This window comes from Corvus moneduloides, chromosome Z (genome assembly GCF_009650955.1).
Source record: "Corvus moneduloides isolate bCorMon1 chromosome Z, bCorMon1.pri, whole genome shotgun sequence".
Lineage (NCBI taxonomy): Eukaryota > Metazoa > Chordata > Aves > Passeriformes > Corvidae > Corvus > Corvus moneduloides.
The window spans coordinates 6,030,948-6,055,513 of NC_045511.1; the positions used below are offsets into that span (position 1 = coordinate 6,030,948).

At 38.2% G+C, this 24,566-nt stretch overlaps 1 protein-coding gene and 1 long non-coding RNA gene across 2 annotated transcripts in view; one reads left to right on the forward strand and one right to left on the reverse strand.

Moving 5' to 3' along the window:
* The window catches only part of LOC116437935, a 39,683-nt gene extending 26,598 nt beyond the window's left edge, over positions 1-13,085 (forward strand). The window contains exon 2 of the long non-coding RNA XR_004237535.1: positions 8,637-13,085. This is a non-coding gene — a long non-coding RNA (uncharacterized LOC116437935). The remainder of the gene's footprint in view (positions 1-8,636) is intronic.
* The window catches only part of RAB3C (RAB3C, member RAS oncogene family), a 126,084-nt gene that overhangs the window by 41,989 nt on the left and 59,529 nt on the right, over positions 1-24,566 (reverse strand). The window contains exon 3 of the mRNA XM_032096317.1: positions 23,093-23,211. Within this exon, the coding sequence (XP_031952208.1) occupies positions 23,093-23,211 (119 nt within the window). The remainder of the gene's footprint in view (positions 1-23,092; positions 23,212-24,566) is intronic.

Sequence of the window (24,566 nt, forward strand, 5' to 3'; positions counted from 1 at the left end):
ATAAAGTGCATTTTTCTGTATGACCAGGATAATAAACAGTTTTTAAAATAACACAATTAATGTGTCCTGTGGCTAAAGTGTGTAAGGCTATTATCCAAGACCTAAAGAGGATATGGGTATATCAACAGCTTTAATTAAATAAAATTTCAAAATAAATAATTTTAAAATAAATGTGCCTTTGTAAAAGGTTGGATTTGCATTCCTGATGATATAGGCGGATGTGTTTTACACCGATTAGTAAAAGATATTTTACAGAAAAGGCAGAAAAATGTGATTTTCATAAAAAGAACATGAATTCATTTCACTGCTTTTCCTTGAACTGTGCACCTTGCACTGAAACTCTGCAAACCTTCCATTACAGATATAAATACTTCTGAAAGTCACCTTCATTAGAGTTACCCAGAGCAATATCAAGCCTTGATGTTTACTTATGGCAGTGGCTTTCTGCTCCTAATTCTGTCAATAGAAAACTAATCACAACTTCCTCTCTGTTGTGGTTTAGGTTCAGTGTCCTCACTGAGACTCTCCAAAACCACACACCACTTTCTCTTACTTCCCCTTCACCTCCTGCTTCCTGCTGCAGTGGGATGGAGTTGGGAACTGGAGATACAAAAGGAAAAGTTTACAGGGTGAGGTAAGAGTAATTCACTGGAAACAGAAAAGAGATGAGAAAATGAATAGTAACAAAAATGCTAATGACAGAGGGTATAAAAAAAGAAACAAATCCATGGAATAAAACCCCTGATAATAAACAATGCTGGTTGTCTTCCTCCACTGTGTTTTCTTAACCAGAGGGAGTCCTGTCTCCCCAGAAGAGAGAGACTCCCCAGCAATGACCTGAGCTCATACAGAATAAACCCCATGTCTCAGCCATGCCCCTCCTGGCTACTGCAAAAAAAATTACCCTTGTCATGGCTGGAACCAGGACACTCTCAAACTGAAGCTTAAGATCATCCTTGGTGTTACAAATTAAATGCAAGGCATGGAAGAACAGTGTATTCACACATATAGCCGTAGAATTGAATTTAGTGAATTGCCTTCTTCCTTCGAGACACTCTGTCACGGAGAGTGTAAGCTGATTTATCTAGGTGATACATTTGGTCACATTTCAGATGACAAATTAAATTTCCAAAAGCTAAACCAAAAGTGTGTATCACATTTCAGGGAAGTGTATTAGCAGTAACTGAAGAGAGATAGACATTCTTTGATTAATACTAGTATATGATATGATTAATAGATTAGTAGACCAACAGTGTTTTATATCATTATTAAGTCCTCCATTAAAAATCAGCTGTAGATTTGATACATCTCCTATTGATCAGAGCAGTAGCAGTTTTCATCTAGCAGCAATTACTTTGTTTTACTTTACTCTGTCATCCATTTAGGAAACTCTAAATTGCCTGTGTGGTCAATATGTAAACAAATAAGGCAAAAGAAAAATATAGTTGAATATGTTTTCTGTAAAATAGTGGGAACATTCAGAATGTCCTCAATGAGGTATCATGCTCACAGTTTTTTTCAGATAGAAGAAGATATTTTTTCAATAGGTTTTTTAGTGCCTGCCACATCTCCTTTACTCTGTACTCTTCTATGTTCTACTGGCATGTGTTTTGTGTTCCAACCCTCCCAAAGATTTACTGTCTCAGAAGAAAACATAACTTTAAGACAAAAAGGATGATCTTTCTGAACATTTGTAGAAAATATTTTCATGTGTGCAGATGCATTTGGAATGTTCAAAGAAAACTTGCTAAAATAAGTGTTCTGTTTTTACATGCAGATGTGTGGAGCAACTAGCTAATGCAATAGAGACATGGCAGTTTATGCACTAAATGGTATTACTGAATATCATTTGCCTCTATTGACATATCCTCATTACTCTTCATAGAACAGAGTATCCCTCCTAGTCTGTGTAGAGAGCAGAGAACAAAGGAGACGATAATGACCTGACGCCCAGATATCCAGAAATTCATCCAAAATTAATCTGCTGTTCCTGTAAAAGCTGTTTGTTCAAGGGCTGCTTGGTACATGTACAAAAGCTCTATGAACGTGCTACTGAGACACCTGCATTAACAGTTTAAATATTAACCAACTCCTATTAACTTTTGTTGTCTCCTTTATCACAGTGGAAACAAAGCAGCATGTGGTCTGTGCGTACATGTATGTGTTAAAGTTCAAACTATACCTCAGGAAATGAAAAAAGCATTCAGCTTCACAAAACAGGTAAAAGCACGGCAGAGATTTATAGAGGATGGGATTGGTTACCTTGGAAACAGGTTTGAATTCTTTCATCAAACAACAAGATGCTCAGTGTTGACCTATTTCCAGCTGCTGTATGGATTTAAGGTGGAACTATATATGGAAAGTTTATAGAAAAAGGTCTTCCTATCAACACTGAATATTTATTTACTGCTTAAATGCATTACTTTGTTTCCTCTACACTTCTAAGCCTTTGAAGTGAGACAAATAGTTAAGAACAGAAAAGCAAAAGTGAAGAAGGATGTCATCATCTCCTCAACAAGAATTTGTTTCCAATGTCTATGAAGCACTTGTGGACACTTAAAAACATTTCGGTCAATATATTATCTTCTTTAAAATAACTACTTAATTAATATAGGTAAAAAATTGTTTATGGAAACAGCCACTCCCTATCCCATTACAAAACTTCAAACTACAGATAGAGTTCCTGAGATAAGTGAAGATGTTTAGCATTATTTTGTCTTTCACCATCTCAGCTCCAAAGGTTTGTTTTATTTTCATGAGAACTGACATTTTACATGGCGTTTTTTCATAAAGCCTAACACAACTGGCAGTCAGATCTGTGAAGACCTTGAATGCAGTGCATTAACAGCAGAAGGGTAACTGTAACTAAATCAATCTACCTTTCTCATCATATTCTATTAAACTTCAGGATACAGGAAAATGAAAAAAGAAAGGATCATTAATGTAGGGTTGATAAACACACAAATAAAAACGGAGAGCATGTACACAGCATCATGTGTTACTAATTTAGGGAACCTCCTAGATAGTCTGGGTGTCTAAATAATACAATGCAAAGCAGCCTCACACAGGGACATGACATCAAATCCCAGAAGCAGTCAGATTGCCTGCCTGGTGTGTATACCAATTCACCTGGTCCAACCTATTTTGGGTACATTTATTCTCTATTCCTTGGCACCAAGGAAAGCCCAAGCTTTCCAAGAAAGGGAAGGAGCAGAAAGAAAGCAAAGCAAAAGAACTCACCAAATGAAATTCACTTGGACCTCTTGATAGTGGGAAATAATTGCAAACTGCATAAAGTTATTTCATATCATCTTATCTAATGATAATGTAATCTTAAGAGCCATTCTTAAGGTCATTGTATTTTCTGAAGCCATACATTTTTTAGTAATGTCCAGGGAGAACAGATATTTGGGGTTTTTTTGTGCTAGGGCATGTTTCTTGCTAGGAAATATATTAAAAGTTATGTGTTCACACATTCTCTTTAAAATTATCATAAACCTCTGCATTTCATTCTAAAGACTTGCTCTTGAGATTGCAATAATACATGCGTTTTTTTTAAAAAAAAGAATATTTTTCGCCATCAAGGTGAAGGTCTGGAAACATTTAAAATGCAAAAAAAAAGGTATGTCTGAACCTCAGCCTATGGAAACAAAACAAAATGGAGCCCTTTGCAAGCCACACAATCCCTTTCACCAAAGTTCTTCCAGTTTTAAGAGAGAAAAAAAGTATTTACTTCACTCTGATATTTCACACCAGCCCCTCCCCCTTGCCCCCTTCAGATCTGACTTAGGTAATAATATTCTTTTGGAGGTATAAAGATTCTCAGAAAGACTAAATTTTTTTTTTTCAGTTTGGCCACAGAATTAGAACTTGCCCAGCCCAATTATATATCCAGCTGCTGGTCTGATTGGATGTGCTCCCTGTGTACAGGAACCTGCCTGCCTTTAAAACACTGGGCACGTATCAGGCAGAGCACAGCTTAAAGTTATTATCAGAGCATTTATTTCTTCTTCTTCAGTGTGGTTCAGACCAGATGATTATTGACACTCTTACAAAAGAGTTTAAAAATCCATCATAAAAATCATTCATATAGATAAAGTGTCAACTTTATCATATTCTCTTTGCAGTTCATAATGTCCCGAAGTCCAATTGTCTGCTTTTCCTGTTATATATTGACATACAAGCATAAGTACAATATTTTAGAGCCCTCATTCTCATATCCTTCTATTACTCTAATTAAATCTGTCTCACTGAAGATAACACCTTCTTTCCTAGGACATCCGTCACTGGTGTATGCATTTTACGTAAAACAGAATTTTTTTTCATTCTTCCAAACCCATTCTGCCCTAGATGATTTTTCTTTCTTTCTTTTTTATTTTTTTCCTCATAGCTCAGTATAGATCAGCAACATCAAAAATCATGTTGAAATGTATGAGGGAAAAATGATACTGGACAGACTGCACATCAAAAGCAGTGTTGTTTAAGCTGAAGAGATGAAACTCAGATATTTCTTCAATTCTAGATAATGAAAAATGGTGTTCCACTTCTAATCTTCTAAGTACTGCTTTAACAGTCATACGTAATTGACAATAACAATAAAGCACTCTGGATGCCTTCCTTGCACCATTCGCATCACACTCGTTTGCAACAGTGAGGATAGCCAAAAAAATTAAACAGTAATAATGCTGATCTACAAATGACCTAAGTCTTAAGCCTGTGGAAAGAATGTGGCCACATCCTTTTGATCACCATGAGAAGTAACATGCTGGCTGTAGTTTTCTAGATGTTTTAAAACTCAGTGTCTCTCTCTTTAATGTGTGTAAGACACCAAATGTTGGTATGTGCTTTGCTCAACACACTCTCCAGTGTTTGTCATGTTGCTAGCTTATAATACATTTGCTAGCTGTTCACTAAATTACAGATACATGATTACACATTGTGGTTAAATAAATATTCACTGTTGCTGCAATGAATTAATACATGAAGCAAAGGAATAAAGGTCTGGAGAAAGAAAAAAGCTCAGCTCCACTGTATTTTATTTTTCTTTTTAATCTCCACAGTTTGATATGTTGGGAGGCATATATTTTGCCTTTTTTTTCCCTCTGAATATTACATTTTTCTTTATAAATTTTCTGGAATTTGTCTAAACCTTGATGTATTCTTGAGCCTCATCCTACGGAGGTCTAAAGTTCTGGTGGTGGCATCAAGGATGCCACTGGTCCAGGAAGCTTGGCCAGTCCTGGCATTGTCCTGGTTGAGCAGAAAAATTCTTGCGGCTTCTAAATACAACATCTTGTCTTGGATTTAAATTGCCCCTGGCCTGCAGGCTGAGCTGCCCTTTTGCATCATGGTGAGCAAGACGTGCATAAATGCACAAAATGTGAACTGCTTGTCAGCCATCCATGGGGACATGGGAGTTTCACAAAATGGGAAGTGGCTGGAATGAGAACAGGCAGTGCTGGTGCCCTGATGAAAGCCCACTAGAACAAATTTATTTCTTAATTCTCTTTCTCCAAAAGAGTGATTCTTACAATTTTTTCCTATCCTTCTTAAGTATAGTTCTGACTATTCACACTCTTAATTCACATGCCACCCCCCACCCTCATTCTTTAGACATTTAATTCTTATTTTGCAGTCATGCTTTTTTTTCTTTATTATATAGTCATCTTACTAAAAGCCAAAGCCCAACCAGACAATCTATATCCACCAAATATCCTGATTTACACCTTTATGTGAACAGAAATTAATCAGAAAAAAACAGAACAAAATAGTCACCTGGTATAACAGCAAACATTCCATCTCATTTTTTTCATGTCTTTTGCTTCCCCTCACCCCACCTCCATTTCCCCCCTGCTTTAAATCCTAAGCAAAACCAGAAGACATTCCCAGCAGACTTCATTTCTAAGGTTCAGAAGAAAATGTCATATTTCATGGTAAGGTATCTACACATTCTTTACAGAAGTTTGTTGCTGTTGTACCGGGGACAGCGAGAAAAAGTAACATAGACCTCAGTCCAGGAAGGAATGGAATTACTTATTAATTTCCAAACTCATTTATATAACCTGGCTCGCTTGAATGGCATAAGGTTATTAGTCCTTTGATCATCCACCTCTTAGAATGATTGGTTAAACCCTACAACACCCATTTCAAAATATTTCTCTGGTCAGTATCGTAACAATACTGCATAACTATCTTGCACCTCCAAGATGAAGAACTGGTTTACAAAAACCTCAAACTGTTTTCAGCTAGTATGTGTGTGAGAACAAGACTTTCACACAATGCTGGCAGAAAGCTGGAAAATTTCTCTCCATCAAGCTTTTCAACATCCACAGAAGTTCTCTCATTTCCTTAGTTTACTGAGATTTATTAATGAATGCAAAATTCAATTAAAAATAATAAATCATGAAATGGTAATCAAAGGAAATCCTAAAAATGCTGATTAAATGGTAATTATTAAATAAGTAATACTCCAAGCATTTAATATTTTTCAGGCACTCAATTAAGAAGGATTGGCTGATTCCACCCTTGATGGCCTTAGACACAACTGAAAAAGAAAACGCAGAACATATTTAAGACCTGATTTTTAACAATGTGGAGGACTTCAACTCTTTCTACACCAGGTTTTTACACGTGTGGAACTGGCCATGACTGTGAAAAAGAAAAAAATATAAAAAGAAGAGCAACCAGAGTAATGAATCAATAGTTTTCAATTAAGTCAACCTAGTAAAGTGCAATGATGCCTTCAGCGTAAACAAAAAACTCCAAAAAACAATACAATAAAAAATGAAGGTTATGAAATCTGTGTTGAATGATTGGCTTAATAATGCTGAAAAGTGAATCCAAACACTTTTGTTATTAAGCACTTTCCTTCCCAGGATTCTCATGCAGAATGTTCTGAGTTTGTTCTTCTGTTGAAATATTACCACATAAGAAAGCAGTGCCAATTTTTTGGGAGTTTTTAGTTAATAGTAATATCAGTAATCGCTAATAAAAAAACTTAGATATATTCAAATATCAAAACAGTTACTTTTTCATGCCAATCCTCCTTATGGCTTTTACTGCTGGAAAATTATTCTTTTTTTGCAAAATTGAAATCAAGATTTTATTCCAAATCAGTTCAAGTCTAGAAGAGGCCAGTGTTGACTTTGCTAGACTAATAAAAAGGTGAATAAACATAGTAAACATAGAAACAGACTATACATGTGTATAAATCACGGAATAAGGTAATCATTTGAGTACTTTACTAAACAAGAATGAGTCTACATTTTAATTTGCCTTGACAGGTCTTGCAGCTTGTAAAGCTTAATTTTCATTCATTTTCTCCAACATCTTTACTAAAGAAATCTATGAACTGCTTTCAACATATTGTATATTGGTGAGAATTCTGTGCACCAGAAGACTTTTGCCTTTACAAAAGCAAAAATCACCTGCAGGAAATAAAGCTGTGACAGGGACCCATGTTATCTGTGGGGTGCTACAGTAACATCTTCACCCAACATGTACCTATAGTGCAACTTTACACTTCAAAACACCACCTCATTTCTTCCTGGCTGACAGAAGCTAGCTAGAAGTCTTTCTGTGCCTGGGGAATAAGGTAGTTCCAGATAAGGAAGCTTTAGTCTGGAAGCTATAAAAGCAAACTTAAAACACTTCCTCTGTATAGGACAATGGGCCAGAGAAGACAGAGTCCAGATGTCCTTACTTTGCTCACCTCATGGAAATATAAACGACACTAAACTACACACTATTTAACACAAGCCTGTGTGTTCATCACCTTTCAGTAACTCACAGGATGAACAGTAGTACTTGAAACTCTTCCTTCAGAGCAGTGTGGGTTATTATTGCCCAGGGAGAAGAGCTGAAAATGTTCTTACAGCAGGGAGCTGCCTATACAAGTGGAGATAGCTGCGCTTTTCCAAGCCATCCCTGCACTTCTGGGATAACACAGTTCTCTGCTTTTTGGAGCCAAGTGCACTTTGAAAGTGCCTACTAGATGTTAGTGCTCAAGAAAAGATTTTGTGGAGAAACGACTGTATTATCAGCTTCTGCTTTGTGGTGTGAATACACCAGATCAATATTGAAACATCCAAGTTTGGTCTTTTGTTGCATTGTTTTCCAGATAACCTTTGCAGTCAGAAAAGTCAACTTCAGCAATTTATTATAAAAAATAAGATTGAAATGAAAAAATCTGTGTCAGAAATTTTCCAGCAATATATGTCTTCATGAGTGGACTCTGGCAGACCCTAAGTGAAAACAGAACAATTTCAAGATTTGTTTAAATATATTTTACAAACATACTTCTACTTTATGAAGTTGATTCCCATTTTTGGAAGTTGAATCTCAAGAAGATGCTGGTGTTCCAGACTCAGGAGAAAAACTAAGAACTAAGAAAGCAGTGAAAAATTATTTTTAAGGTGATGCAGTAGAGACTTACGAGGGAAATCAGCATGAGGGGAGTTAAATAAAGATCAATAACAGAAATAACAAACAAAGACAAGCTTCCAGCAACCATTCCCCAGTGATTTTAGTATGTGAGATCTCCTGCTTCTTCTCAGTCACAGTGGGTGCTCAAACTGCCTGATTCCACAGCTCTCACTCAACCCCCTCTGATTAATGGCATTTTCTGTTTCCCACAGGTCCCTGCAATATCTCCCACAGATCTATGCTCCCCACTCCACTGCCAGTGCTGTGGTCCTTGGCAAGAGTTTCTGCCCTTTGGCTGCTGCAGAAGATAGCTTGAGGAAAACTCTGAAGGATGTCTGATTGCGTTCCAGTTCTTCTCTACCAAAAAATGTATCTACTCTTTAACATAGCTACCGCTCCGGACAGACATCTTTGCTTCTCCTTGGCTGACTTAGAGAACCGATTTCTTTTTTCAGACGCCTTCTTTAAAAACTTCCTTTCTGTTCATTTGGGATTTTGCCATCTTCTCCAAAAAGGAAACAGGGCCTCAGACCATTCACTTTCTCTGTCTGCACTCCCTCTTTGCTGAGTAGATCAGCATCGCTTTTTGTAATCTTAACAAGAACCACAGTTTTGTCCCTTTCTTCCACAGTTCCCTTCTTCTTCCCGAGACATTTCAAATAAAGCTGACAGCTGTAAGCTCTGAATAGATTTTCCTTGTATGACTTTATCAGGAAAGATAAAACAAATTCGGCTTTAGCTCAAAGTTTACGCTTTAGATAGTCTCATAAAACATCTTATAATGTATCCCAAACTTTTTTGAAAATATGAGCCCTGAGAGTTCTCTCTTATGGGAAAGCAAAATTGAAGACACCTAATTAACTATTTAAACTTTAAAACCTTAACTTAAATGTGAGAAAAAGATTAGTTCTTGTTTTTTTGATAGCCAACCGGATTGGAAGACTGGTTTACTATGGTGGACACTATGAAAAGCCCTTTAACAACCTCAGATAAACCCAGACTTTCCCTCTAGCCATTGTACCCTTGCTTTTGTTTCTATATCTAAGCTGTGACTGCAGTAACTAACTCAGTAAAGAGTTTCCATGGAGACTGGAAAGTCATTTTAAACACCCATGACTTTCAGAATATAAATCTCTCTTAACAGATATTGTATGAGTTGCTAGAGGCAACATTTCCTAATCATTCTTAGTTACTTCTCTATATTTCGTAATCTACTCACTCAAATATGCATAGACAACACAACTCTGAGATTATAAAAACTGGATAAGCATTTGTATTTTAGCTGAAGTACCAATGTTGATTTTCCTTGATGTATGAAGAAAATGTCTTTAAATCTGCTTAGAATTATGACTTTAACTTCTATGCAAAGAATTGAGCATTTGTAGTTTGAAAGCTCAGAAAAATGTAGATTAAAAAGGCTGTACTAAATACGGAGAGAGGCTAAAATGGCTAACTTCAATTTGTGAGTCTGAAAATATAATACAGAGGTGACACTTGTTATTTCTCTCAACTTTACCACAGCTTAAATATACAATTTTAATCTATGAATTTATTTTTCTTTTTCTTTTTCTTTTCTTTTTTTTTTTTTTTTTTTTTTTTTTGCAGGTCCAGGTTTCTTATCATTGAGTCTTAATGGTGTATTTGCTGATCTCTCCAAGCAAGCAAAACCAAAAGGACTGATACTAAATATTACATCAAAGGAAGGTTTGCACTGCGTCCATTCTGGCTGGCTCATATTTTGTTCTCTCCCTTTCTCCCAGAGGCTGTAACACTCAGCTCTGTTATACTGAAAGGACTAATGCTAAATATTACATCAAAGGAGGGTTTGCATTCCCGTCCATTCTGCCTGGCTCATATTTTGTTCTCTCCTTTTCTCCCACAGGCTGTAACAGTCAGTTCGGTTACTTCCTTGCTTGTAGCAAGTGAGCTGTAATACACAGGCTCCTCTCACTGACCAGTAAAAGAAACTGCTGGAGTCTTGTTCTTTCTTCAGAATTGTTTTGAAACAGAATTTACTTGTTTTTTCTCTGCTTTTACTTTCTTTAGTACACTTTGCCTGTGCTACTGTACACACATATCTAAGTAAGAATTTTATGTGTTCAGCTAATATGGATTTGCTACAGAGTTTTTCCTTCCAGGAACAATAGGAAAAAACAAGCACCTCATGTGACAGATGCTAGTTTTCTTGCTTAGTGTACCTCTAAAAGGCCCATTTTAAAAAAACAAGACTAGCGATGTCATGCAGATATAGAAAAACTGAAGATGTCATACAGATTAGTCTGCAAACTGGGCCTGAAATAAATTTTGTCAGTATTATGGTTTTTCAAGGGATCCATTCCCTATAAACTGCCTTTTAATTGATATAACACTTTCTTTGCACTTGCTGTGAACAAAGCAGTGTAAATAGAGTTGTGTTGTATGAGTGGGAGAAGGCAATTGAAGATAAAACACATTGATTTATTCTTCCCCTTGGAGTTCCTCATGATGTGAACCTATGGCAGAACATATTTGCTACAAGCAGAGGGAAGTGAAGAGCTTAGGAAAGCCTTCCCTGCTGTGAACATTGGACAGCTACAACTTTTCTCGTGTTCTCATGTGGGGATCAACTTCTAGTTCGATTTTTTTAAAATCCCAATGGTATCAAGAAAGAAGAAAGGATAAAGTCACTACTGTCCTTGGTAGAGTTAAAACTAACCTGCTACTCAGCAGCATCTCCTTTCCCCCACACTTTCCTTGCTATTTCCCAGAGTTGCACACAGACCAACACCTTCTACTTCCCTCTCCCCAAGTTAAATAGAACCACAGCTCTCTCTACCTCCAGCTGAAGCAAAGAGGAAGCAATTAAAGACTTGACACATGTAACCACTGAGCTGTCACTGCCTGACCCCTTGCGATGGTCATTCCTAAACTGCTGACACAATGTATCCTGAGTCTAATCTCAGGGACAACTGCATAACTCTGCAGGAATAATTTGTATGCAGAACCGAGCACTGCACAGTGGTATCCAAGTGGGTAAAGCAAGTTTAATTTACGCACTGGAAACACTGTTATCCCAGACTCTCCCTGGGACATCTCAGCTTGCTCGCATGTTTCCGAGCTGCTGCATTATTTGCCAAAGGCAACTGCAACATATTCAGCCACTGAGGCGGTCCTCAGTTGCTTGGTGGTCAGCACAGAGAAGGATCAAAGCTGAAAGACAGTCCCTCCTCTGGGCCCTCTAGGGAGTTTTATCACCAGTCTGTGACCTTCAAAGTGCAGTTTTTATTGGCAGTTCTGCAAGTGTATCTCACAATGTCTGGAGAAATTCAGTGCTGTTAAGTATGTTTTCTGCTAAAGCATATTTAATAACCATCCAAAATTGTGGCCCAAAAAACAGGCAGGTGTTTCTGTCCTATTTAAGGAGACTGTAATGCCTCTTGTATTGTGGGAAACATGAGCAAGCAGCAGGTAGAAGCACAAACTCTAATTAGGATTAAAAAGATCTTTTCACTTCTTTGTCTGTATTGTATAATGACTTTATATTCATAAATCTACCAAATCAGAAATGTTTCTTTGTCTTTAACATGCTGTCGCCTGACACTAAGAGGAAACACAGGTTCTTTTAGGGATCCTTGGCACAATGATCATGGTACTAAACTGTAGTTACAATTAAAGCTTTATTTTCTTAACAGAATTCTATGATTAGTTAGCACAGTACAACAAATGGGATAGGGAAAAAAAATTGACTTAAAGGTTGAAAACCTTCATTATTAAGCATTCACTACAAATGCCTTAGTTTAATGGTCAAGGTCTTGCAATGTTCTGATGAAAGACAACCTAAAGGTTGCTTTACTTGCAGGTCAGACCTAACTTTCATCTGAGTATGCTCTGAAAATAACCACTGCCAGCAGGTTACATTGCTGTGTCACTTTGCAGTTTATGTTTCAAGAACATTAATGGCACTCTTTGATCAGAGGGATGAATGTCAATAAAACTTGTTGTACTCGCCCATGTGCAGCCTGTACCTCACATAGATAATATACTGGCACAACAGCCAAGGCTTAACACTCGAAACAGGACATCTTGAAATCATGTGCAGAGGAAAGGAGGGGAGAGGGGAGCAGAAGTGAGAACATTCATGAGGGAGGGGAACTCAAACTTCATTTTGCCCACAAAGTTGTACACTGCTTTGCTACTAACTCATACAGTCTGGTTTTTGGACATTTTGAACAAAAATCATCCAGGCTGCATGAAAAAAACTGCAGTTTTAATGCTACTGAGGTATCCCAATCAACAAAAGATCTCTGCAAAATTGAAACCCCAAAGGAACAGCTCCATCAGCAAATCTCAAGCTTCGACTCTGGTACAGGGATCACAGTATTCCTCTGAAGTTAAGAGTAACAGATTCAGAATATTAGGGCCCTGAGAAACGTAAATAATCTGCAGGTTCAGCTGAGAGTGGAAACTGTTCAGGGACATTACTAAGTCACTGATTGGACTCGTGTTGTTGGCTGGCAGCAGAGTTTTCATTTGGGAATGCTGAGTGACAGTGTAACTCTGTCAACACAGTTACAGGGAGATAAGAAGAGCGTATCCTCAGCCAATAAAAACTATTATTGCCACAAGATTGTATGACTTTTATTACTAACAAAAATAAACATTGTGAGTTGATTATAACATACTAGGGTTTGGTTTTTTTTTACTATTGACTATGTGCAACTATAAAATGGACAGACTTGCTAAATATTAGACTCAGTCTTTCATATACCTTCTTTAGCATACTGTTATATTTTACCATCCCTAAGTTTGTTTATCTTTCTGATTAACTCCAGCAGCACACCACTAGCCTGTCAGAGGTATTTTCCACTTTAACCTTTTGAAAAATAAAAGCATTATCATAGTAAAAAACAGACAAAACTGAAAATCTCATTAAGAGTACCTTAGCATAATCTAATTAATGGATAGATGTTCAGCACAGCAGCATTTAGACACTTATCTGATCATCTTGTTTTCTTCTATCTACCTCAGTGTAACCCTCAGTGACAATATCTGAAGAAGAGCAGAATGTCGTACAGATTGGAAGACACCTCCTTTATTGAACACCAGTTCTCTGAATGGCTGAGTATTTACCCTGCCCCATCAGGTGCACAATCTCCACTGTGAAATTTCCAGTCCAACAAAACAAGTTTATGGGGATAGTTAAGCCAGGGCTCTGCTCTTGCCAGATGTAGGTAGGAGTGACACATAATTTGCTAGTTTGTCATGTTTTCCCAGATAAAAGATTCTCGTCATTTCATATCAGACATACTGACACATGTTTATGACTGAGGAAAAAGGTCTTAGGAAAGGAGGGATTCGACCTTCCTTACCACAGACCAGAAATAACAAGAAGAGATTGATCCCCAGAACTGCAGCCCTTATCTGCAGGGGTGGCAGCTGTAGAGAAGGTGCAGCCACACTCATGATGTAGCTGCCAGTCTGCAGCTGGTGCTAACAGGGAGGCTGCAATGTGGTGGTAATAGCTCATGTCTAGTAATGGCCAACAGCTGTCCTAATCAAATAGCATGTCAGCTGATACATACAGATACAGATAAATAAAAGGTTATTTTAGCCAATTAGGTCCAGTGCAAGTTGAAAGTGACTTAATCCTGAATCGTGTTCCTGAGACTACCTCCACTGAGGAGCTGCACTTACCAGTTGGTGACTGAGTAGGACCTGGGTGCATGATTCCTGTCAGTGACTTACTGACTGTACTGCCCAAGCTCAGATTAGAGGGAAAAGAAAGACACAAAGCACCCTGAGGGAACTCTGTCAGTATTTATTCCTTTTTCTTATTAGACTTCCCACTGGCAGCATTAGTAAGGTTTGATGCAGCTGAGGACAGCTGAATGGACACCTTGATACTGGGTGGCTGCCTAGAATCTAAGAAAATGTCACATCTACAGTGAAGGAAGTTCAAAGGAGAGATGTAAAACCTTCTGCAGAAGCCCTTAGTCCCCCAACAAAATGAATGAAAGGAGCAAGTGTGAGTAAGAGACAATAGGACCAAGAACCACATACAAAAAATTTCTGTTCCACAAACATGTTTCTTTCTATGGTTTAAAGACATAAAGATAGGCAAGAATGAAAAATGCCATGAAAACTTAACATCTGTCTTTCCTGACTAACTGTATAATGAATTAATTATTTTTTGGACAGTAAACCTACAAAAAAACATTTTCTCAGGAGTTTGTACTTTTAAGTCAAAGGTTTACTATTTTCTAGACACAAACCACTTTGATAAGGATTTGCCTAAATTCCTATTTGTAATGTGCATATTTAACTTTAGGGTTTAGTAGGAAGAAAAATGTAAGTATCTTCATCAAAGCAATGTAGTTCAGGCTAGTGTGGTGGTTAATCCTAACATTAAATGCTATCAAGAAAAGCCTTTAGAAAAACAGGTATATGTTTGTCTTTTTTCATGAAGAGCTGTCCTAAAGCCATGCATTGGCCACGTCAGTGATAAGAGAGGGTAATATTTTATGGCATGTACAAAACTTAGAGTCAGGCAGCCAGGAGGGTCAGCTGTGTCCTGGGGGCATCAGGCACAGCATCGCCAGCTGGGCAAGGGAGGGGATTGTCCCCTCTGCTCTGCACTGGGGCGGCCTCACCTCAAGTCCTCAGGGCCACAATATAAGAAAGATATCAAGCTATTAGAAAACATCCAGGGCACGGACAAGAGGATGGTGAAAGTCTGGAAGTGAAGCCATATGAGGAGCAGCTGAGGTCACTTGGTCTGTTCAGCCTAGAGAAGACTGAGGAGAGACCTCACTGTGGTCTTCAACATCCTCGTGAGGGGAAGTGGAGGGGCAGGCACTGATCACTTCACTGCTGTCACCAGTGACAAGACCCGAGGAAAAATCATGAAACTTACTCAGGGGAAGTTTACTTTATCAGGAAAAGGTTAGCCACCCAGAGGGTGGTTGGGCACTGGGACAGACTCCCAGGGGAAGTGGTCACAGCACCAATCCTGATAGAATTTAATAAGTGTTTGGACAATGCTCTCAGGCACAGGATGTTACTCTTGGGGTGTCCTGCACAGGGCCAGGAGTTGGATCTGATAATCCCGACTGGTCTCTTCCAACTCAACATATTCTATGATTCCGTGACTTTATGAAATACTTTGGGTAACACCGAATATTTTTTGTTAGTCTATCATGTGTGATCTTCTGAAAATTATAGACCTGTAAAAAACCTAAACGATCTATTTGTAACATTTTCTCTCCTTTCCATACTACATACAGGTTTCTTTTCTTTTTTAGGAGAACTCAATTGCAGTATATACTATTCTTCAAATATCCAGGTCTATGCCCTGCCCTTCAATTTGAAATTTGAGACATGGAGGCTAAATGGGGATACCTCTTTTGGATATGTTGGGAGAAACATTGTGGAAGACATTGGAGTGGGTCTTAACACGGGAAAGCATGTAGGCAGTTTGAGCTAGCACCAATTTAGCATTTGTGAGACAAAGTTTGATGACAGATTTTTGAGGGAAAAGATAAGACATCATCTCAGAGAACTGTTTCATGTGTGCAATTTCCTACAACAGGAATTATGAAGCAAACTATGAGTGAAAAATGGCTAAGCAAACTGGCCTCAATTACACAGTTTTAAAACATATTTCTTCCACCAAGAATAATTTTTCACAAATGTTTCCATAAAATTTTTAAATTAAAAGATTTCTTTTTTAGAAAAAATACCTATTTTGCCACTGGTTTCTGTCCTTCTTATAGTAATAAAGAGTGAAGATAAAAAGTTAAAAGAATTTCAGAGCTATTTTGTGCATTAAAAAGTACATTTCCAATAGTAAGCATTAAAGAGAAAATGGTAAATTTCATGTAATTTCAAATCCTATCAATACTTCAAATTGCAAAATGCATTTTTTTCTTATATTTAAGTCCATAAATAACACTATTTCTCTTTCCCCTTATCCATGGTGCAGATGAAAGACTTAGAAAGAAATGAAAGCATAATATCATACTGTGATAAATTTCACTCTTTTTTATCACAGAATATAAATTGTGTATCTTTTGCTTTAAGTAGGAGAATGACTATCCACCAGCATGTAACTCCTCACTGCTCAGTGGCTGAAAACTATGAATATGTCAAAAGCAACCCAAGAGAACCTGCTTAAATATGTGTTGATATCTAGCACAAGTTATCTTATATATATGTATGTGTGTGCGTGTGTTTATAATATAATACAGCATAAGTTATATGTGCATTTAACACCAGCCTGGTCCACTGGAGTATTTTTCCAGCTGTCTCTCAGCTGTGTGTCTGCGCTGAGGTTGCTGCCAGCCCCATGGCAGACACTCAGCTTGCGCATAGGTCACCGGTGGGCACAGTGCCGCTGTGTCCGGGCTCTGTCCCTGTGGACAGGGCTCCCGAGGACGCACGTGGGCGCTGACACACACGGCACGTGTCTGTCCTCCGTGCCACAGGACCCCATCAGCTGCGCTGCATGGCAGGTCATGTGCCTTGGCAAAGAGACATGGGGGCTAAATTTGCCCAAGGGCACTTTCCAGATTTGTTCCCTGGTATACAGCAAATAATGGATTTTTCTTAAATGATAGAACTAGGTTCAGTATTGAGAGACAAAAGAAAAATAGCCTGTCTATAGATCAAACCTGTGTTATGCATGAATATTAGACTGAAATTTTAGATGTGAAAGAAAGGTATGAACATACGTCCTTTAGAAATGTGTCCAGCAGTGCTGACATTAACTTAATGGCTTAGGTTGCTTTGAGGACTTCTTACATTTACCCATAACATGCTAATGTCATTTCCAGTTTGGGTTTTTCTTTTCCCTCAATGACAATTAAAAAATGACATCGTATCTCCCATTATAAGACATAACAGAATACATAAACCCCCCCGTTTCTAGTGCACTGTAGCTGTAGCTGCCAACTTTTAGTTCAGTTAAGGTGTTGAATGGACAGAAAAAGTTCAAAGAAATGGAAGAATTTTTTCCACTATGTTGTTGCAGAACGACAACTACTACTGACATATCTAGTAAATCCAGTACTCAAATGCCATGTTGAAGAATTTAATGTTTTTCATGCCTTAATTCTCAGTATTATCTTGAATTGACAGTAGCATGGACACTTTTTAAGGTTCTGCTTTAAAACCATCTAAAATGATACCCTGAATAATTGAATCAAGACATGTATGTCACAAGAACACCTCTTCCCTATATTTTTAGTAATGTCTAAAGTGATATTGCACAGCTCTGTTGGGGTGGCTCAGCCTGCTCTCGGGCTGAAACCATCAAATGTCAGTCACCAGAAGAGATCACTGAGGTCTAGGTTACCTGCCCCTGGGTGGCTCCCAGTCCTAAATTACCTCCCCCTGTTCCAGAAAGTTCTCCCTTTTGTAGTTATTAATTGGTTCCCTGTTATGACTCCTGCCTCCCTGTCCTGAAAAATTGTATCCTCCCCTCTGCTTGTACCCCACTGGTTGTTTTCCCTTTCCCTGCCTTACTCGACCCCCCCATAAAGGGGACTAGCCCGCGTCTCCTCGGGGCTTTTGCTGGTCCCTGGTCCCTCCTGCAAATAAACCTGTTGGAACTCACACCAGAAGCCCCTCCCTCCTTCTTTGCCTCCGGGCCAACGCGAGCCTGATCATCGGCTGCCCGACAATGTGCTTCCTCTGAGGAGGAGCCAGGCACGCACCCATCCCACGCCGATTCCACTGAGCCGTCCAGCGAGGATGCTGTGGCGGCCAACGCTGCATCCCCTCTGCCCGAGGGCTCGCCGGGGCTTGTGCTGACAAGCCCCCGGTTGCGTTACAGCTCAGGATGCTCTGGTCTTATCTGCTGGGTGGTGTTTCATTCCTATTCTCTTTCCCTAAACCCACTTCCCAGTAACTACCTCCCATGTGTTATAGGCACAGATGAAGAATGTACAATCAGTATTTAATTCAGTCTTTAATTTGAAATTAAAATAGTTTTCATGCTGTTCTGAGTATATTGGTTGGTACTAAATTCTGCAAATAATTTCTGTCTGTATACAGAAGTAAACAGAGTGTGATAGAGTTCTTAAAATCACAAACTGTCTGCTGTGAACTGAGGCTCTGTCACCTCATGAAATAGACAGGATCTTCTGACAGCTGATTTCTTCTCAAAGATGATGATCTTGAGCAGACTGTGGTGGGGGGAGAAGAGGGCAGTTAAAATGACACCTTAGAAAAAAGCAAAAAAGAAAAGGAAAGGAAGTGTCTTTCATAGAAGACCCTCTGAATTCTTTAAGAAGACATGTAACTATAATCATTCCAACAGGGACATTAAAAAACATCCATCATGTAATTTTTTACAAATGCTCTATTTTTTTAAAGGGTGAGGGTAATCAATGTGTTTCATAGCATACTGTCCTCCCTGCTCCCGTAGACCTCAGCCAAAAATGCAGGAAGAACTGCTTTTTTAGCCCTTGACAGGTTTACACAACACAGATCATCTAAACACTTCAACAGCTAAAAGCCTTAGACCCCTTCAACCTTATGTGTTTCCTGATGAAGCAACCCTAAATCTGAGACTTCAGCAATGTGGAATTCTCAAATTTTTAATTCATGCACAAGGAAGCCTTCCACAGCAGTGTCTTCAGCAGTCACCTGACAGTGATAAAGATATTGCTGGACAAACATCTGCAGTTGGGACAACGTTTTCAGGTGCAGAGGAGCAACTTAAAGTCAGTGTAAAAAGCTGTATACCATGTGCTCTATCCCCATTCAGCCTTCAGACCCAGAGAAGTGTCACACTAGGATTTCAGCCTGGAACACAAAACTTCAGCCTTCTAGATCATGTTTTAGATACCTGCTGTTTCTGACCTAGGTGAAGATATTGCATTAGAAACATGCTGAATATAAGGATATTTCAATTCGTTCCCATTCAGTCATTAGATGTCCAGAAAAGTACTCATAAAAACAGGTTTAACTTCAACTCAGAGGCATTAATTTCCCTGTAACTTCTATAGAACTCAGCATATTGAGTTGATACCACTTGCAAAGACAGTACAAAGCCTACACCCTCTCCTTTCTACTATAAGGGACCACTGCCATAAAGGCTGAAACTTATGTGGACTGAAACACAAAGATGAAAGGCATAATATGTCCTAGTGAAATGTATAGAAGGAAAATGCTAACAAATATAGATGCTGCAGGTGGTAGGATAAAACAGGAATTAATGCAAGCACTGTGACATTACAGCTAAACTAAAAAATACACATTGAAGTGGCATCGAGCCACTCTTAACATTTACCTATTTCCCCTTCAGATTTAATTAGAAGGAATTTCTAAAGAAAATAGATCCCACTAGGCCAGTTTCTTGAAACATGTGGATGCTATCTTAAGAATTCAGCTAAATGGAAAGTTTTGGTTATTTGGTTATACTCTTTTTCTAATTTAGAACTCAGGCAAGCAGAAAATGATGCCCTACAACTGATTCCTAGTTAAAGGAAATAAATAAATATTCCCCAAATCTTCATCCTTTAGGGTGGCATGACCAATGCGCATCAAGCTATTTCAAGGCACACATCTTGCAGCATTAGCTGCACTTCTGAAAGAAAAAGCCTCTTAGCAAAAGCAGCTTCAAACCCTGGGGAGAGTTCCATAGGAGAACTGCTGAGTCAAAGCATGTTTGATTGGCTGGTTTTGCTAGCAGACTGACTTTCAGCACAAATCCACTCTCTCTGAATTCTTGGCTACATATTACATATATAGGTGCTAATAGATTTAGATAAAATTATGGATACTGATCTTTTTAATGTAAAATGGTAATAGTCACATTGGCTATAGAATTTTTCACAGCTGAATAGATTTATGCTGACTTAGATACGTCATCTAGAGATACAACTATTATTCATCTGTACCTGTAGTTAAAAAGGAGAAATGTCAGTCATATTTTAGGCTGAAAAAATACCTTTTAATATAAAAAATCATCCCAACACACATTTTAAACGGAAGTCCTTTATCCAAATCTAAAAGATACTTGTAGGTTCATTGTTCTGACTGCAGTGCAGTTTCTAGATCAAGTCTTGTGATGTGATTTGAACTCAGATATGACCTGTGTGCATATATATGAAATGGCGCTACTGCTTAGAGAGGCACATTTATCACAGAGAAGAGCACTTTAAGCCTCAAAAGGACTTAAAAGCTCATGCTCTCTCCTGCCCTAACTTTCAGAAAGACACAGATATCTGCACATAGCCATGCCTGCTTTTTTGCAGCATTGGTAATTGCCAGTTATCTTTAACTTTTCTCACACTCAGAAGCAAGCTGTAGTTTTTTAATTACTACCAAAATTGAAGCCAGGGCTGATCAAAATTAATTATGAGCTGTGAGATGGGAGTAATGAAAAAAAGGAGGAACAGCAGAGCAGCAACTGGGCTTATGACATTAAAAATACAAATAACAGGAAAATCTATGTCTCATCCTGACAAGTGAGACATTCAGCATATCTATCATTCCTTTCATGATGCAGATGACTTCTCAGTAGCTCTCAACACATAATACTGCAACCCCTTCTTTCTACCAAATTTCTATCAGAGCTGTCGATGGTTTGTAAAACTTCTAGATAAAAATTAGGGAAGAATCATATTTCATAATGAATCTATTTAAGAACTCCATAGCTTTTAAATATTTTCTTGCTTCATTTTACAGTAACTTTTTTCTTTTTAACTAGTATGAAGCCTAGTTACTTTTTGCCAGGAGACAAAGAGTGCCAAACATAACAGATCTAGGAGACTGGAAAACAAACAGGTGGGAAAATTAATAGTAAGTACTCATATTTACACTTGCTATAAAAGAAGTCTTTGTGTTAGAAGAAGAGAGATAATACATGGCATGCCATCTGGTCTGCCTGGAGAAGGGACAATGAAATTTTCAGATCACAGCTGGTCCTAGACAAGACATTATCACCCAGTTAACCCAGTGCTAGAATAGAATCAGCCCATGGACAATGAAAAACAGGGCAAAGCAAGAAAGTGCTTCATCTGGCAGGGCCAGGAAGCAGTGCTGTTGGCAGTCACATCTGCAGGTTCAGCAGGGAGATTGGTGTATTCCTTGATTCCCTGTTTTTGTTAAACTTTCACAGCAGCATCTCTGAATTAACACTTTCAGCTACCTCCTGTTAGGTAGGAGATTCTGTCTCACACAGTTGAATAGAGCAGTACTCACAAATGTGTAACAGCAACTACTCACATGATGTTTCCAGCTTGTACAATATTGGCAAAACATCCCTTTGGCATAACAACTCATAGGGAGCAAAGGTTCCTTCCTCTTGGAGTATCAAGCAGAGTCTCCACTCGGAAACATTCAATTGTCCAAAGATAGTTACCAGTCTATAATAGTCATGCAAGCTTATTGATTCATAAATGGAAGGAGTTGCTCACAAGAGCAATTTGTTGTGGAGTCATACAGATAACTTGATGGAGAAAAGAAGGGACACAGGCTGGAGCTGGCTCTTTCCCCTGGTGCTTACATGGGAAATGTTAGGCAACCCAAAATCCCATTTCATTTCAGCAGAGTCAAGCTAAGGTTTTCATTTATTATTTTCAGAGTGATAAATTACCAATCTCAGCTAATACAGAGCAAGAAAAACTCCAGGTGTTGAGAGGGAAAGTGCTCCATGGGTTCTGTGACACTTTCTACCACAATAATAAGTCAAAGAGTGTGAAAGAGAGAAAATTCTTTTTCTTGGATGGTTTAATGCTACGCAACAATTTCTGTTAAAAACAGGCATCAGAGCATTACTACTCTTTAAGTGTGAAACATGCTTCTGACCTTGTTTGTCCTGAAAGAAGTACTTAGTAGAGCATATAATAAAATAAATTTTTAAAAAGCCAAATAAATATACTGAACAAATCACACAAACTCTGAACAAAATTCTCTTTCAAACACACCTGTCCCGTGGGAACTTGCATGCAAGAGAGGATGTGGAGCACACATGACAAATGTTGTTCATATCACTTAGAGAACTGCTGGAAGGCTCTTGGATATCAAAATAACTTGTAAAGTAAAAAGAAAGTCACTTAGGGAAACTCTGGCTTTCCTTTTAGGTTAGTTTTATTTAAAAAAGCTTTGGATTGTCTGGATGCTGACTGACACGTGTGATTAGAATGATGTCTCCACTTTTATGGAGACATCTGGACATTCACATAACTCCAGGCAATATAAGTTCCAGCCGTTCTAGGTTCTGCTATTCTAATAAAGTTAGCTCATCTTAACACTTGATTCACAGAACTGACATAACAATGTATATTGGGCTATGGTTAAAAGCAACATGATGAAAAATTAAATTCACAAATGACCCTCAAACATGGTATCTCATTTTTTTCCATAAAGTATGGAAACAGTTTCTGATATCTTAGCAGTGAGTCTCCACATTAGCATGTTGCTGGATTTAGTAGTATCAATAAGGTACATGAACTGAAATTACAGAAAACACAATGGTTACAATTAATTATATGCAAAACATTTTAAAATATTCATTGACTTTCCCAACTGAAAAAAACCCCACCACTATATATTTGGGTATAGGAATGCTTGAGCACTGAGTTTGGAAATAAGTTTTCCAAAACAATTTGCACTGTCACAGCAGATAAGTGATATCACACGTATTCTCTGATATTTAACATTAATTCCAGTTTTTACTTACCAATCCTGCACAGCATTGAAAGAGTCTTCATTTGTGATGTCATACATTAAAATGAAGCCCATTGCACCCCGGTAGTAAGCTGTGGTAATTGTTCTGTATCTCTCCTGGCCTGCTGTGTCCTGAAACAATAACAAAAAAAAATTTTTACACTGCAAATAAATTGAAAACTTTTTTTTTTTCTGTTTTTTTGTTTTTGTTTTTATAGAAAGCAAACTCTGACAAGAGTTATTGTACAGCTCTGCAATCCTGAGAATAAGTAGAAAAAGGAGAACTCTGCATTGGATCACAATAGGAGGGACATATCAATTCTGTCATGAGGGGAGAGTGGAGAGGAGCAGAAAGGCATGGCCCCCTGTCAGTCCATATATCCTGAGTTGTTAGGGATTTACTTTATTCTGAGAGTTGGGTAAGAACCTTCTCTTGTGCACATGCCTTGTACCTTCCCACTGTGACAGAGGTAAAATCTGGATAAAATACTGGAACAAAACAGCATCCTTAGGACCTTCATTATGAGAACAGGATGGTTCCTGAAGCCAAGAAACATCCTGACCAAAAAGGCAATGTCTAATTGTTCTGTTCTTGTGATTTTAACCCATTTGTTCTCCTGTCAATGAGCACCATTACAGCTTTTTGCTGACAAAAAAGAAAAAAAAAAAAAAAAGAAAAGAAAAAGAAAAAAGAAAAGATTGTATGGCAGTGCTCTTAAAATGAGGATGATATCCAGAAAAAAAAAAAAAAAAAAAAAGAAGAAATTTGCCTTTTGTCCCTTACCTCAAACCAGTTACTACACTCATCTTAACCAACTGCCTTTGAAGTATGAAATGTAGAAATTTAAGTCTTACCTCCACTTCTTGCTTTGATTATTTCCATTTAAAACTTTTCAGGGTAGGGACTATGTGTTAATACATTTATATGCAACATCTAGCATAGTGTTTAGTCTAGAGAAAAGAAGACTGGAAGTGGATCTCATCAATGCATATAAATATTTCAAGGGCAGGTGCCAAGAGGATGATGCCAGACTTTTCTGTGGTGCCCAGTGACAGGACAAGGAACAATGGCCGTAAATTAAAACTGAAAAAGTTTCACCTTCACATGAGGAAGACCTTCTTTATGTTGAGGGCGGCACAGCACTGGAAAAGGCTGCCCAGGGAAGCTGTGGAGTCCCCCTCCCTTGAGACACTTAACATCCACCTGGATGTGCTCCTGTGTCACCTGCTCTGGGTGGCCCTGCCTTGGCAGGGGTTTGGACTGGATGATCTCCAGAGACCCCTTCTAAGCCTAACTATTCAACCACCTATGCCTGCACAAAATTTGAGACACAACAGCAATAAATGAAATACAGGAAATGCATAACTATTTCATGTTCCAACATAACTATTTAATATTTTTAAGACATTAATATTAATAGCTTTAGATGAGATATATGTCAGTGCAATCTTGTAACTAATAGATCATCTGTGCATATTTAATTTCA